General features: G+C 43.8%; 1 protein-coding gene across 1 annotated transcript in view; it reads left to right on the forward strand.

The window, feature by feature from the left end:
- The window catches only part of LOC136573423 (vomeronasal type-2 receptor 26-like), a 128,676-nt gene that overhangs the window by 21,510 nt on the left and 92,402 nt on the right, over positions 1-14,764 (forward strand). The window contains exon 3 of the mRNA XM_066574715.1: positions 6,637-7,416. Within this exon, the coding sequence (XP_066430812.1) occupies positions 6,637-7,416 (780 nt within the window). The remainder of the gene's footprint in view (positions 1-6,636; positions 7,417-14,764) is intronic.

The following is a 14,764-nucleotide window of genomic DNA, read 5'->3' on the forward strand; positions in this document are numbered from 1 at the left end:
TACGGATGCATTCTGACATTAGTTCAGGGAAAGTGCTATCGTGTTGGAGCTGCTATAGGGAGAGTGTTAGGAGTATTTTAGGTTTCAAGAACCCCAACGGTCCTTCTTAAGGCCATAAATCTTCTCTATATGCGCTCAATGGGGCCGGCGGCAGCAGCGCTGACCCCATTGAGAACATATAGAAGACAAATCCTTCTTCTCTGCCACAGCTGTAACAGCTGTGGCAGAGAAGAACGATGTTTGCCCATTGAATTCAATGGAGCCAGCAATACAGCAGGTTCCACTGAAAGCAATGGGCTGCCGGCGATCGCAGGATGAATTGTCGGGAAGGGGTTAAATATATAACCCCTTCCCTGCAATTCATCCAGAAATGTGTTACAATAAAAATATATACCGGCGTATAAGGCGACCGGGCGTATAAGACGACCCCCCAACTGTCACCTTATACGCCGGCAATACAGTGGAGCAAAGAATAAAAATCATTACTTACTTCTTCTGACGTTCTGCGGCGCTCCTGCAGGCTGTCATTCCCTCCTGGTGTTCTGCGGTGCTCCTGCAGGCTGTTGCTCCCTCCTGGTTCCCGGCAGAGTATTGATTTCTCTACGAAGGGCTTTAAATCCCCGCCTCCAGAAACACACGTGCCTTCAGCCAATCACAGCCAATGACAATGATGTCATTGAATGGCTGTGATTGGCTGTGTTTCTGGAGGCGGGGATTTCAAGCCTTGCGTCCAGAAAGCAATACTCTGCCGTGGACCAGGAGGGAGCAACAGCCTGCAGGAGCGCCGCAGAACGTCAGAAGAAGTAAGTAATGATTTTTATTCTTTGCTCCACTGTATTGCCGGCGTATAAGGTGACAGTTGGGGGGTCGTCTTATACGCCCCGTCGCCTTATACGCCGGTATATATTTTCATTGTAACACATTTCTGGATGAATTGCAGGGAAGGGGTTATATATTTAACCCCTTCCCGACAATTCATCCTGCGATCGCCGGCAGCCCATTGCTTTCAGTGGAACCTGCTGTATTGCTGGCTCCATTGAATTCAATGGGCAAACATCGTTCTTCTCTGCCACAGCTGTTACAGCTATGGCAGAGGGGAACGATCTTTACGCTGACAGTGCGGGGGGGGGGGGCACTCTTGCCGCTATTGTGGCTTAATAGTGGGACCTGGGAACTTGAGATGCAGCCCACCATGTAGCCCCTCGCCTGCCCTATCCGTTGCTGTGTCGTTCCCATCACTTTGTAGAATTGCCCAGATTTTCACCAATGAAAACCTTAGCGGAGCATGGGTGGTATACAAAAATGCTCGAGTCGCCCATTGACTTCAATCGGGTTCGTTACTCGAAACGAACCCTCGAGCATTGAGAAAATTTTGTCCCGAGTAACGAGCACCCGAGCATTTTGGTGCTCGCTCATCTCTACCCCTTAGCTGTCTTTCTTCCAGAGTCAATAATCCCAATTTTGATAGTCTCTCCAGGTATTCCAGTCCCGTCATTCCATGTATTAGTTTAGTTGCCCTTCTTTGAACCCCCTCAAGCACTGCAACATCTTTCCTGAGCTCCGGTGTCCAGAACTGTACACAATATTCCATGTGGGGCCTGACAAGTGCCTTATATAGTGGAAGAATAATGTTCTTATCATTCGCCCCTATACCTTTTTTAATGCACCCCAAGGCTTTATTTGCTCTTGTAGCAGCTGACTGGCATTGAATGCTCCAGTTAAATCTGCAGTCCACTAGTTCCCCTAGGTCTTTTCCCATATCACTTTTCCCTAGCAGTATCCCATTTAGTGTATATTGGTCATATCCGTTCCCCCTTCCCATATGCAAAACCTTACATTTGTCAACATTGAATTTCATTTGCCATTTTTCTGTCCAAGCCCCCAACTTATCTTGGTCCTTCTGTAGCCGTACATTGTCCTCCGTTATAATTGTCTTGTATAATTTTGTATCATCTGCAAATATTGATATTTTAATGTGCAGCCCCTCTATCAGGTCGTTGATAAATATATTGAACAGAATGGGGCCTAATACTGAACCCTGTGGCACCCCGCTAGCGACGGGGGCCTAATTAGAGTACGATCCATTTATTAGTACCCTCGGCTTTCTATCTCTGAGCCAGTTCTTTACCCAGATACACATGTTTTCCCCCAGACTGAGCTTCTCATTTATTTATCAACCTATTATGCGGCACGGTGTCAAATGCTTTACAGAAATCCAGATATACGAGATCAATAGACTCTCCCTGGTCCAGCCTAGAGCTTACTTCATTGTAGAACCTGATTAGATTGGTTTTGACATGATCGATCTCTCATGAACCCATGCTGGTGAGGAGTTATGCCGTTGTTCTCCTTGGGGTATTGTAGGATGGCATCTTTTAGAAAACCCTCAATTTTTTTTTCCAGTTATTGAAGTGAAACCGGCTTATGTTTACGAGGCTCTCTTTTGGGCCCCTTTTTTGTATATTGGAACTACATTGGCAATGCACTAATCCAGTGGTACAACCACGGTCTTGATAGTATCCATAAATATTAGAAATAGCGGCCTAGCTGTCACATCACTTAATTCCCTTAGAACCCTTGGGTGTATTCCATCTGGGCCTGGCAATTTATTGATTTTAATCCTCTTTAACCGGTTCCGCTCTTCCTCCTGTGTTAGCTACGTAATATTTAGCAGGGGGTTCATTTTATTACTCTGCATCTCATTTGACATTTGCTTTTTGTTTGTGTATACATTTGAAAAGAAACTGTTTAATAGGTTTGCCTAGCCTCATGGTCTTCTATGAGCTCTCCTGTATTATTTGTTAAAGGGACAGTGCTCTCAGTGAAAATCCTTCTACTGTTATGATTTTAGCTGTTATGATTTACACTGTTCTCCAAGTGTCCCTTTAACCTGCACCCCATTATTCGGTCCGGTTTGTTACTTAATACCAAGTCCAGAGTGGCCCTACCTTTAGTTATCTTAAATTGTTCTCAAGAACCTATTACCCCATGAGATTTGCGGTAATGGCAAACCCCTCATCTGCCAACTTTGCAAGTTTGTTGGGTTTTGCCAGTTCAGGACTAGCCTCCCTGGTTCTCTTTTGCCCTTTACCCTTTCTAACTGTCACCCAGCTAGCTGCCCGCTCCCCGTGCTCTTCCATACTACGGTCCGCCCTTCCTCTACTCCAGTGAGTGCTTGCTCAGTGAGCAAACTCCTTTCCATGATGACAATGGTCCTCCGTGTTGCCAGTTGCCCATTTAGATCCAGGATTTGTGCTTCCACTCCAAATGTGCGACAAGCATGCATCTTGCACAACAGTACATATCATCAATCAGCTGATCAAGGACCGCATACATTGCACAAGTAGCACACTGTAGCATGGAGCTCATCCTAATGGGGATCAACAAATTTATTTACAGAAGTAGAAAAGATTTATTAGATCACACTTCAAAACCGCCTCCGCCTGTGTGCAACCGCTTACACTTTTTTTTTAATAATGCTCACACACCTACTTTCACTCAATCACCCAATCCTGCTTCACTTACACCTTACACACAGATACTTACACTTACACCCTTACGCTCTAATACCACTCACTTAGTCACAGACACACACTTAGACCCACAGACAGACACACACACACACACACTAAGACACACACTTAGATACACAGAGAATACTTATCCGCTCCTCTCAGCAGCCCCGATGATGTCACCTGCCAGCTAAGTGTCAGGACTTCTCTCCCGGCAGTGTTTAGCTCTGTCTGGTCCCTTTTCAATGAACCTCTCAGGGCCAGCACCATATCTCTTATAAAAAAAACAAACTCAGAGGCAGCCTGGCTGGAACACTCTATGTTAAATATAGGGTGTAAAGTTTCTCCATCTTCTAGACCAGAATGACTAGTGTTGTTATGCTTGGGCAGCTCTCTCCTGGGCTTCCTCTTTTCTGAGCTTTCTCTTGAGATTGCTGTTCCTTCCTCCTTACACATCACTAGCTATGGTGGAGAAGATGATGACAAGCTGCTGCAGCCCCCCCTTCTCTGTGCTGTGATGGGCCATACTGTCTCTCCTTTGTTCCTGCATCTTCAGTGATGGCTGCCCGCTGGGTGAGAACTGAGGGGTGACTACAAACAAACATAGTCTGGACATGTGAACCAATGCCAAAAATGCCTGCCGCAGAAAAGTGTGCCACACTATAGAGGAATTACAACCCCTACTGGCAAAGCAGTGGATCGCCCTGTATCACCACATTGGGTAACACTGGCTGACATCCCGCCCCCCCACCCCCAGCATCTATAGCAACTGCATGCAAAAAATACTGATAAATGCGGGTGTTACATTTGCATTTTGGCCAAAATACATGAGCTGGCAGGCCATGCAAGGCCACCACATGTCCATCAGAACCTACGCTATCTCACTATTAACTAAATAAAAATCACTGAGGTGATGCAGTATATGAAGATGTGTCATTGGCACGTCTTGACAGGCATTTATTCATGGCAGCCCTGGGCATCTCCAGAACGCCCACAGATGCCACGACAGCTGAACGACACCTGTGATTTCAACACGGAGGTGCTGTGCGGAACCCTTGAATAATGATTGAGGGTCAATAACTGTGATTAGCATCAGCTCTGATCATGGCTGTTACCGTTGGGTGTCTGCTGTCACAAACAGTTGGCCCCTGCAGTCCGACGCCATATAAACCCTGCACACCAAGCACATAACTGTACATCTTGGGATGTTAAGGGGTCATGAAAGCTATGTAGCTGCAGCATCCCATAGGGAAACCCCAGATACTTGACAAATGTGGAGAGCTGGGAAGGTTAAGTGTTGGCTTGTCATGGCAGACTCTTTTCCCAGAAGGATAACATGTAGCCAAGGCCAGAGCAGGATTGCAGGCCACCGTTGACACTCCTAGGATAGGGAATGCTAATAAAGAGGATGATGGGGGTAGTAGTTACCATGGGTGTCGCGACCGTTCCTACACACTGGTATGTTACACGGCAGAGAATAACCACAGACACTTATTTTCTACCTCGGGTCCCTAGGAATGGTTAGGGCCCAGGATGAACTTTTCTTGGAATAACTTTGGCAAAACAATTATTATACAGCAACTCAGGTACAATTTTTCACAGTGCAGGTAAGAAAGAAGATCAGAGGTCAGGGAGGATACACAGGAGGAAACCAGTTCTACAGTCTGTATTATCTGTCAGGTACCATTCCTGGATGGGGAGCACTCTGGAGGAGGAAAGGGGGTGGGGTCACTCCACAGACACTCTGGTAGTGTTATTAACTTTTGAAATTTGCACCCCACACTAAAGACGCATGGGTTTGACTTAGGAGACTACTTCTAAATGGTGATCCTGGCTTTGGACGGCCATGTAGGGAAACTTTTGGGCTTGAATTTAGCACCTCTACACTGGGTCTTGTCAGGAAAAGTGATTACTTACAAAGGATCTTTCTTAGGCTTGGGGGTCACTCCACTCTCATTCAGATCTCAGTCACTATGGGATATCTCTCCTTCTCTTCCATCTTTACCACAAGGAAGCTGTAGGTGCTTTCATGTGGCTCTGTGTTTGGTGGTACTAAGGTAGCAAACAAGATGGAAGACTGAACTCCTTTTCTGCTCTCAATCACTCCCATTTATAACTTCACTCATACCACATATGACAGTCTGATACATTTACATGCAGGCAATGATTTGATTAAAGTTAACATCTCAAGTGCCACAGCTATGCAACACACACACACTGGAAATGATAGGAAAGCTTTGCAAAGTGCAACCATATAGGACAAAAATGTACAACATTTATGGAGGGGACCATGATGATGTGCTGGGCTACTACATAGACAGTTGCTTAACTTTGCTTTAGGAAAGTAAATTAATAATAAAAGAAAGTTCAGTGCAGAAATAGTCCTAGCCTTTAACCCAGTCCTGACGTGTGGGGTGCTGCCCAGATGTTATGGCAGCCTGAAACATTCTGAAGGCAGCAAGCACTTAGAGGGGGCGTTGCCATCTTGGATTCTGAGCTATAGCGCACAGCTCCACACGGCTGTGTTCAGAAGCCACAGATGATAGCACAGCTCTGACAGCCCTACTAACGCACCATAGCCACTCTCCAAGGTAGGAAGCACGGTGCTGAAGAGGTGGAAGGGGAGAAACACCATCACAGTGCATATAGCTATGCTAAGGAATAGCTACGCAGGTATCATGTGTATTCACTGCATAGTTACAGGAACTCACTGATGTTAATAGGCAATTTTAGTTTATAATATGGACCAAAATAGGACATGATGGGTTTTTTAAGACGTAAAATTAATTTGTGAAAAACACCTGTTTGAATACCCCAGTAAAAATGAATGGGGTTTAAGCTGACCATATTGTGCATAATGCGGAACACAAATATATCCGTGTTAATGAGTCTGTATAAATAGTCATTTGAAGGTTTCCATAATGCTTATGAGGTCCTTATTGAAATTGAGTTTGACACCTGTGGTCTAAAGATTCAATAGATTTTTTTAATCCAGAATGAACCATTATGATGAGCTAGCACATTTTACGACTATCTGGTCTAGCCTTCTACTGTCTAATTATCAGACAATATTACTAAATCTGCCTCTTTGTATCTCTAATACTGACGTGTTCTTTATCTGCAGCTCATTTATGGAGTCACCGACCCCATCCTCTATGATAGAACCCTATACCCAACCATATATCAGTTTGGTCTTGATGACGGCGTTCGATTTATAATTATTGCTACATTTCTGCGCGACAGGGGATGGAACTGGGTTGAACTTATTATAGCAAGTAAGGGATGTGATGAAGTGAGAGTAAAACAACTCTTGGACGACCATAAGATCTGCATTGAGTATATCATCAATCTGGGTGATAAAGAGAAAGCAAAGAGGGAAATATCTAAGATCGATAAATCGACTGCTGAAGTTGTGGTGATCTGTGGCTCTTACTCAGCAGGTTATGCTGATATTATCAGAGAATCTAAAGCACTTATTGACAACAAGACTCTGATCCTCGATGAATCCTGGATTGATATAATATACAGAATGCAATACGACATGATGACTTTTATTAACTGCAGTTTAGTTTTTATGGTGCCGATAAGAACAATAGTGAACGTTGAGAAATCTATTAATAATGTGAACCCAACAACCCGTCCAAATGACCCGCTGCTGGAAGAAATCTTATTCGAGAAATTAAAATGTCTAACTAAAGATAAAAGAAGAAATCACATTTACCAGCGGCTCTATAATTGCCATGGAGTGAACTGCACCGAGATGCATTATATTCCACAAACCAAGTTCAAGATAAGAGATAGAAGTTTATACTATACTTATGTATCTGTGTATGTTGTGGCGCAAGCCATACACACGATAATAGAAACTGGTAATGAGTCAAGTACACAGCAAATACAGCAACGGGTAAGTATTAACACCTTATAGACGTAAATAGTGATGAGCGAGCACCCAAATGCTCGAGTCCGCATAATTCGAGTCAAGCTTTTCGAAAATTCGAGAGCTCTACTCGAGTAATGAACCCCATTGACCACAATGGGAGACTGAAGCATTTTGGTATGTGAGACGCCAGGAGAAGCGCTTTTTTTTCTCTCTTTTTTCCTCTCTCCCTCTCTGACAAAAAAATTGCCAGTGACGCGTGGGGCGGGGGTCGAACACAGCTTGATGCTCGTTCGAGTATGTTAGCTCAACTCGAGACGTTAACCTTTTTTTTATTTTTGTCTTCGGTTTCTCCTTCCCACTTTCAAAAAAATCATAATTCTTTTCTTTACCCATCACTATAACTGTCTTTTCTTGTGGGATAAATTGTATTTTTCTTTGATACTATTTAATGTACCATATAATGTACTGAAAAACCTTTACGAGTTTCTAATATAAAGAAAAGAGGTGGCAGCATAACTGGTGCTTCAAAATATTATAAAAGTAAAACTTTTATTGTTTCATCACTTAAAAAGAGGCAACGTTTCGACCAATTATGGTCTTTTTCAAGCCTACAAATCAACATAAACAAGTTTCTAATTGAAGTGAAATGGGAAAGAAAAAGTTCGGCCATCTTTGCTGGCTCTTGTTTCTATGGTGCACAAACTACGGCAAAAATGGCAAGATAACTATTATTTATGTCAGTACGATTAGGATGATACAAAACTTACATAGGCTCGTTGTTCTACTTAAAAATAAAATCTCTTGAAAAACAAAATTATTCTGTGCCGCCAACTTCTGACTGCCATCATTTTTTAATGATTCATTTTTAATAGCGCAGTTATTGTGGCACATCCTGTAGTTTCATGGATATCCCGTACCATGTTGGAGTACATACAACTTTTTGATTGCTTTTTATTTAACTTTATCTTGGAGACGGGATGACCAAAAGAGTGTAATTCTGGCATTGTATTTTTTTTTCTGGACAACTTTTACCGCGCAGGATACATAATGCATTATTTGATAGATCAGACTTTTATGCATGTGGCAATACCAGATTTTTATTTTGTTTGTTTTGTTTTAATTTTGTTATAAATATGGGAAAAGATTTTCTTTTAAACTTTTATTACCTATTTCATTTTTTCATGAATTTTTAAAAATTCACATCTTTTTACATTTTTTCATCTCTATAGCGGACTGGAACTGGTGGTCACTTGATTGCTTACGCAGTATAAGGTAAAAGTATAGTATTTTGTTACACTGCAACTGTACATCCTGTGTTGTGAAAGGGTTAACCCCTTAGGCCTCCCTCACACAGATGTTTTTTTCAGCGCAACAATAAACACTGTCAGAGGCTCCCATTGTTTGTAGTGGAGCCTCTCATACAGCCCCAGACAGCCACTCATTCATGATCCCTATGATAAAGCATTGAGGGGTTCTGCACTGCAATGCCTTATTGCTTGTAATAGCAATCATAGGCAACGGCAAGCCAGGACGGCAGTTTCTGGTGTCTTGTTGCCATGGCAACCTGTCAGCCCTATGCAATTACATAGATTGTGGCATGTAGGTGGTTAATAGCTGCGGTTGCTGTCCTCACATCCCCTGCTGTTGCAGAAGGAGGCCGGCTACCGCTAACAGCCGGCTCCCACTGCCAGATGGCGCATACTCAGCTACTGTCACGCATCATCCACAGGACATCTTGTTGCATTAAGTACCATGCTGTCATAACGTAACTTAATGTCCTATGGCGTTAATGGGTTAAAAATTAGCGGAATTTTTACAAAACATTTACATGCCATAGAAGCATGTTAGAAATTTTTGATTAATAGGGGTCACAGTGCTGAGACCCCAACCAATCATTAAAGCAAGAGGGCAGAAGCATTCAATCGAGTTCTGTTATTATAGCTGACAGGTGTGGACCCACTGTGCCAACTTACCAGCTAGGCCGTGATCTTTGACCAGTGAGGATAGCAGATGATCCCGGTGGATGAAGGTGTTGGAACGTGACACTGCGAGTCTGTCTGATCCACAGGCAGGAGAGGCACAAGGAGTACCAAGTACAGGTAGAGACTGATGTCCTCAGATGGGCTATGGGAGATGGGGTATTGTCCTAAACTGAGACAGGCTTCGGGGAAAAGCCCTGCTTAGGGCAATCGTTCTGAGAAGAATGGCCCCACAATCTTCACCTGGGACCTGGCTGTCCCTGAAAGGGCGCAGGAAAGAGGATCTGAAAACTAAAAGCACACACAGAGAACAATAAAGATAAACAGAAGAGCCCACAGAGATGAATACAATACAAGACAGGACGGCACTAGGGAACAGGAACACGGGAGAAGTACAAAACAGAGGAGGAGGCACTTGGAAATGGGAACCTGACTGGATAGCTGTAGCAAGAAACACCAGCACTAAGGCAATGAAGATAAGATCCCAGCTCAGTTTAATAGGAAGCTGATGGCTGATGTTTAGCAGGTGAACTGGAACATTAACCCCTGCACTGCTGGAAGGAAAAGTACTGCAGTTCAGGTTACCATAAAAACCAGACGACAACTCCGTCTGTTGGAAATAACCGGAGGCAGGCAGGTCTGGGGCACAGGCCTAATAACTGTGAGGACTTGGCATTGATTGGCTCTCTTCTGCAGAAGAAGACAAGCTTTAGACTTTCTAGGATTCCTTCTTCAGCTGAGATCGGGTATAGTTCTACGTGAATTCACCCTATTTTATTATTAAAATTAAATGTTAGTAGTAATGTATCTATATATCTCGTAAAATCACCCTCTTCGGGTAAAGTAACAGATGGCATGTCCACTTAGCATATATTATCAACCCCCCCACCTCATTGTAGTAGTGACAGGCGGACTCGTCCCTTTAATAAAGATCATAAACCCAACCCTATCCCTTGAGTAGTGATAGCCTCACCCCATGACATGACATGTTATTAATTTCCCATGCAGAGCCGTAACCATTCTCTCTACGTCTCCCAATTCCTCTTATAGTAGCCATTGTGGTATAATGATAAAGTGTCACCCAACTGTCCATCAGTTGCCACCCAGGATACTGGGAAAGCTAAACTGCTCAATATTTTTTATGTCCCCTTGCTTCCTCTGAGAAGTCTGATGTCTATGAATTTGATCTCAGGAAGTCTTTGATCACAATGGCAATAAAATTGGCCATGGACAGTGGTATATTAATTAACCCCTGCCAGGGAGGTTTGACACCTCGGGCATTTCCCATAGGCATCCTGGCTTCAAGATTCAAATCATAAGAACATCTTTTAATAAGGTTTACTGTTTGTGCAAAGGCCCTAGCCCGATATCGTCTATATATTTGTACAACCAATTGATATGAAATTTTGCACATAGTATAACTTTGACCTAGAGAAGGTTATAGGCTAAAAAAATATGTGAAATGTTGTCTTGGAAACCTTATTTACATTTTTTGCCTTTGCTTGAATTTAGATGCAGCCACCAACCAAATTTGCTTTCACCAATGGATTCTATGTACTTGATTTAGTATTACTGGCTATTTCCAACAAGTAATTGCCACTAGAAGAGTCAGACTGAAGGTTGAAAATTTGTGTTTCAAGACTGCTTTTAGCGCCAGTCTAATCCTGGAGGAGGCCACCAATGATTTACCAATTGTATGCTTCCTAATTCTGTCTTGGATATCCGTGTGGATAACCATTTGCAAAAATTATATGTACCCAGACAGGAATGCATGGAGCAAATTTATGAACACCGTCCCTAATTTATTAAAATCTTCTAACAGTAAATCAACACAGCAATAAAAGACAGCTTTCATTTTGTCTCAGCACTGAGGATTGAAAACTGTTGCCCACAGCAACCAATCACAGCACAAATTTCATTTTATCTCAGCACTAAGAGGATTAAAAGCTGTTGCCTATAGCATCCAATCACAGCACAGTAACATAGTAACATAGTTCGTAAGGCTGAATGAAGACAATGTCCATCTAGTCCAGCCTGTCTAGCTTCCTGTTTTGTTGATCCAGAGGAAGGCTAAAAACCCCAAGAGCACAAGCCAATTAGCCCTTTTGGGGAAAAAATTCCTTCCCGACTCCCTAATGGCAATCAGACTGTTCCCTGGATCAACCCCTAATAGTTCCTACCTACCTGTATACCCGGATTAAGAAATAACGTTAGATTTATAGCCTATAATATCCTTCCTCTCCAGAAAGACATCAAGTCCCTTTTTAAACTCCTTTAAGGATTTTGCCATCACTACGTCCTCAGGCAGAGAGTTCCACAGTCTCACTGCTCTTACAGTAAAGAACCCCTTTCTATTTTGGTGATGAAACCTGCTTTCCTCTAGACGTAGCGGATGCCCTCTTGTTACCGTTGCAGTCCTGGGTATAAACAGATCCTGGGAGAGATCCTTGTATTGTCCCCTCATGTACTTATACATGGTTATTTGGTCGCCTCTTAACCTTCTTTTTTCTAGAGTAAATAGTCGCAATTTGGATAGCCTCTCTGGGTATGCCAGTCCCGTCATTCCATGTATTAGTTTAGTTGCCCTTCTTTGAACCCCCTCCAGTACTGTAACATCTTTCCTGAGCACCGGTGACCAGAACTGTGTGCAGTATTTCATGTGAGGCCTGACAAGTGCCTTATATAATGGAAGGATAATGTTCTTGTCCTTCGCCCCTATACCTCTTTTAATGCATCCCAAAACTTTATTTGCCTTTGCAGCAGCTGATTGGCATTGGTTACTCCAGTTTAGTCTACAATCCACTAGTACCCCCAGGTCCTTTTCCATATCTCTTTTCCCTAGCAGTGCCCCATTAAGTGTATATTGGTAACATCCATTTTTGCTGCCCATGTGCATAACCTTACATTTATCAACATTGAACTTCATTTGCATTTTTCTGCCCAAGCCCCCTCAGCAGTATAATATATAGCAACCAATGATGGTGCAGCTTTCATTTTACCTCAACAGAATAACAAATGAAAGCTGAGGTATGATGGGCTACTATTGGCAATAAAAAATGCTAAATTTTACTCAAATTGGACCAGAACTGGAGATTTGTATACGACAAAAGCAAAAACTTTTTGAGTTTTAGATGTCACGTTTTGTATTGCACGCATTCTGTATCGGGCACCCAGGCTAGTGAATTATATTTTCGAAATTGGTCGGACCAACCGATTAAAACACATCTACACACATTGAGGCACAGGCCCCTGAAGACCCCCAAATGGCGTATACACGTACCTCGTTATAATTTAAGTGTCATGCTTGATATCGCTAATAGATAAAATTATAACCAGAAATATTCCGGCATATATTCCCGATCAGAGGATCTCTTGCAGAAATATGGCCAAAATGGGGAATTATGGTTTTTCAGAGGTTGTACACATCTAACCCATCCCTATCGAAATAACCTCAGAGGGGCAGAGGGAAAGTTTGTTCTGGGGTATCCTTTATAACTTGGAGCTGAGTGAATCCCTATTGTCAGACTTCAGAGATATGCTATGGCGTAAGGCCTTCCAGTTTGCTTCAGTGACTCTGCACAAATCAGAACCTTGGGCCAAGTATCCTTAATCTGCTACCTTTCTTTATTTTCTCTTTGTTTTATTTTAAAATAGTGTCTGTTCTGTACACCTGTAGACCTTACCTCCATTGTAACATATTTTTCTGTATATTTCTGTATACTTATTTTGGGCGATTAGCGTGGTAGAGTGCGGGTCGGCGGCAGTCAAAAGGTGGAAACCAATGGATACAGTCAAAAAGCAGGCTTGACCTGCGTTTATTCTTAATACAGCAAGAAAAAGTCCAACCTTAGCTTTCATGCAAACAGACAATAGTCCAGGTATCAGGCCGTCCCGGCCTGATCCGGTCGCACTTCTTAGGTGCAGCACACCCCAGGGCTTCTACCTCCAAGCCGGTCACATCCGCTTCCAGGATACAGCAGCCATCCACTCTGGGCTAACAGCCCAGCAGCTCCACTGAGCTGTTGACCTGGCCTTCTCAGCCAGACACTCTCCATAAGTACTAGTTCATATCAGCACCCCACCTGGGTGTTTGAGGTTAGGGGCGTCACCCCGTCAACCTCTAGCCTTTTCAGGCCACCAGCCTGCAGCAGCTCACTCTGCTGCGCTGGTTCTCACTCTGTCTCTCCTTGGTAGGAACTGGCCTCTTATCTCGTTCCTGCTCGTTCCCCTGGTTAACCCTCGGAATAGAAGTCCTGTCTCTGGCCCTCTACAGGCCCTCCTGTGTACTGCACTACTACACTATAAATACTTAGCACTGCTAATGTTTTTTAGAATAAATCTGCAATTATTAGTCAATCATTGTCCATTGTAAAACAAACCTTAATTCCGAAAATTTTGTTAATAATTCCTAGTCTGTAGAGATGAGCGAACATACTAGTCCGAGCTTGTTGCTCGCTCGAGTATTAGGTTACTCGAGATGCTCGTTTCTCGAGATGAGCACAACGCGGTACTCAAGTCAATTTCATTTCCTTCCCTGCATGTTTAGTGCCATTTTCTGGCCAATAGACATGCAGGGAAGGCATTACAACTTCCTCCTGTGACATTCCAGCCCTATCCCACCCCATTGCAGTGAGTGGCTGGCGAGACCAAGTGACCGCCGAGTATATAAGGCAGTCCCATCCGCTGCTCGCCTCAGACACACGCTGGCAGAGATTAGGGAGGGTGCTGCTGGTGCTATAGGGAGAGTGTTGGCATCTTCAAGAACCCCAGCGGTCCTTCTTAGGGCCACATCTGACCGTGTGCATTACTGTTGTGGCTGCTGGGAGCAGTTTTGCACATTTTTTTTTTTTCATCTTGGGCTCTGCAGACTATTGCGTTGTCAATTTGCAGCCAATTATACAGAGTATAGGGGCAGTACTGGTGAGGCAGGGACAGTGGTAGTGTAGGATCCTGTCTACAAGAACCCCAACGGTCCTTCTTAGGGCTACCTGTGACCGTGTGCATTACTGTTGTAGTGGCTCACTATTAGCCAGCTAGGCCTTTCTGCAGCCCAGCGTATATTTTTTTCGGCCTACAGTGTGCGCTGCATAACCGCTGTGACCCTCCAAGTGCAGGCCAATAACTGCCTAATTTTTTACACCGCTCTGTGCGTCCCGTCAACTTTGCGCACAGCGTACAGCCACAGCCGCTGATAGAGGGAAAGACATATACACGCTCTATTCGTAATACACCATGCTGAGGGGTAGGGGTAGGAGTAGAGGATGTGGCCGTGGACGCGGGCGAGGACACGGAGGTCCAAGTGAGGGTGTGGGCACAGGCCGGGTTCCTGGTCCAGGTGGTCCACGTGGTAGACCTTTATTACAAAATGAGCAGTGTGAGCAGGTCCTGTCGTG

The sequence above is a fragment of the Eleutherodactylus coqui genome, chromosome 7 (genome assembly GCF_035609145.1).
Source record: "Eleutherodactylus coqui strain aEleCoq1 chromosome 7, aEleCoq1.hap1, whole genome shotgun sequence".
NCBI classification, from domain to species: Eukaryota; Metazoa; Chordata; class Amphibia; order Anura; family Eleutherodactylidae; genus Eleutherodactylus; species Eleutherodactylus coqui.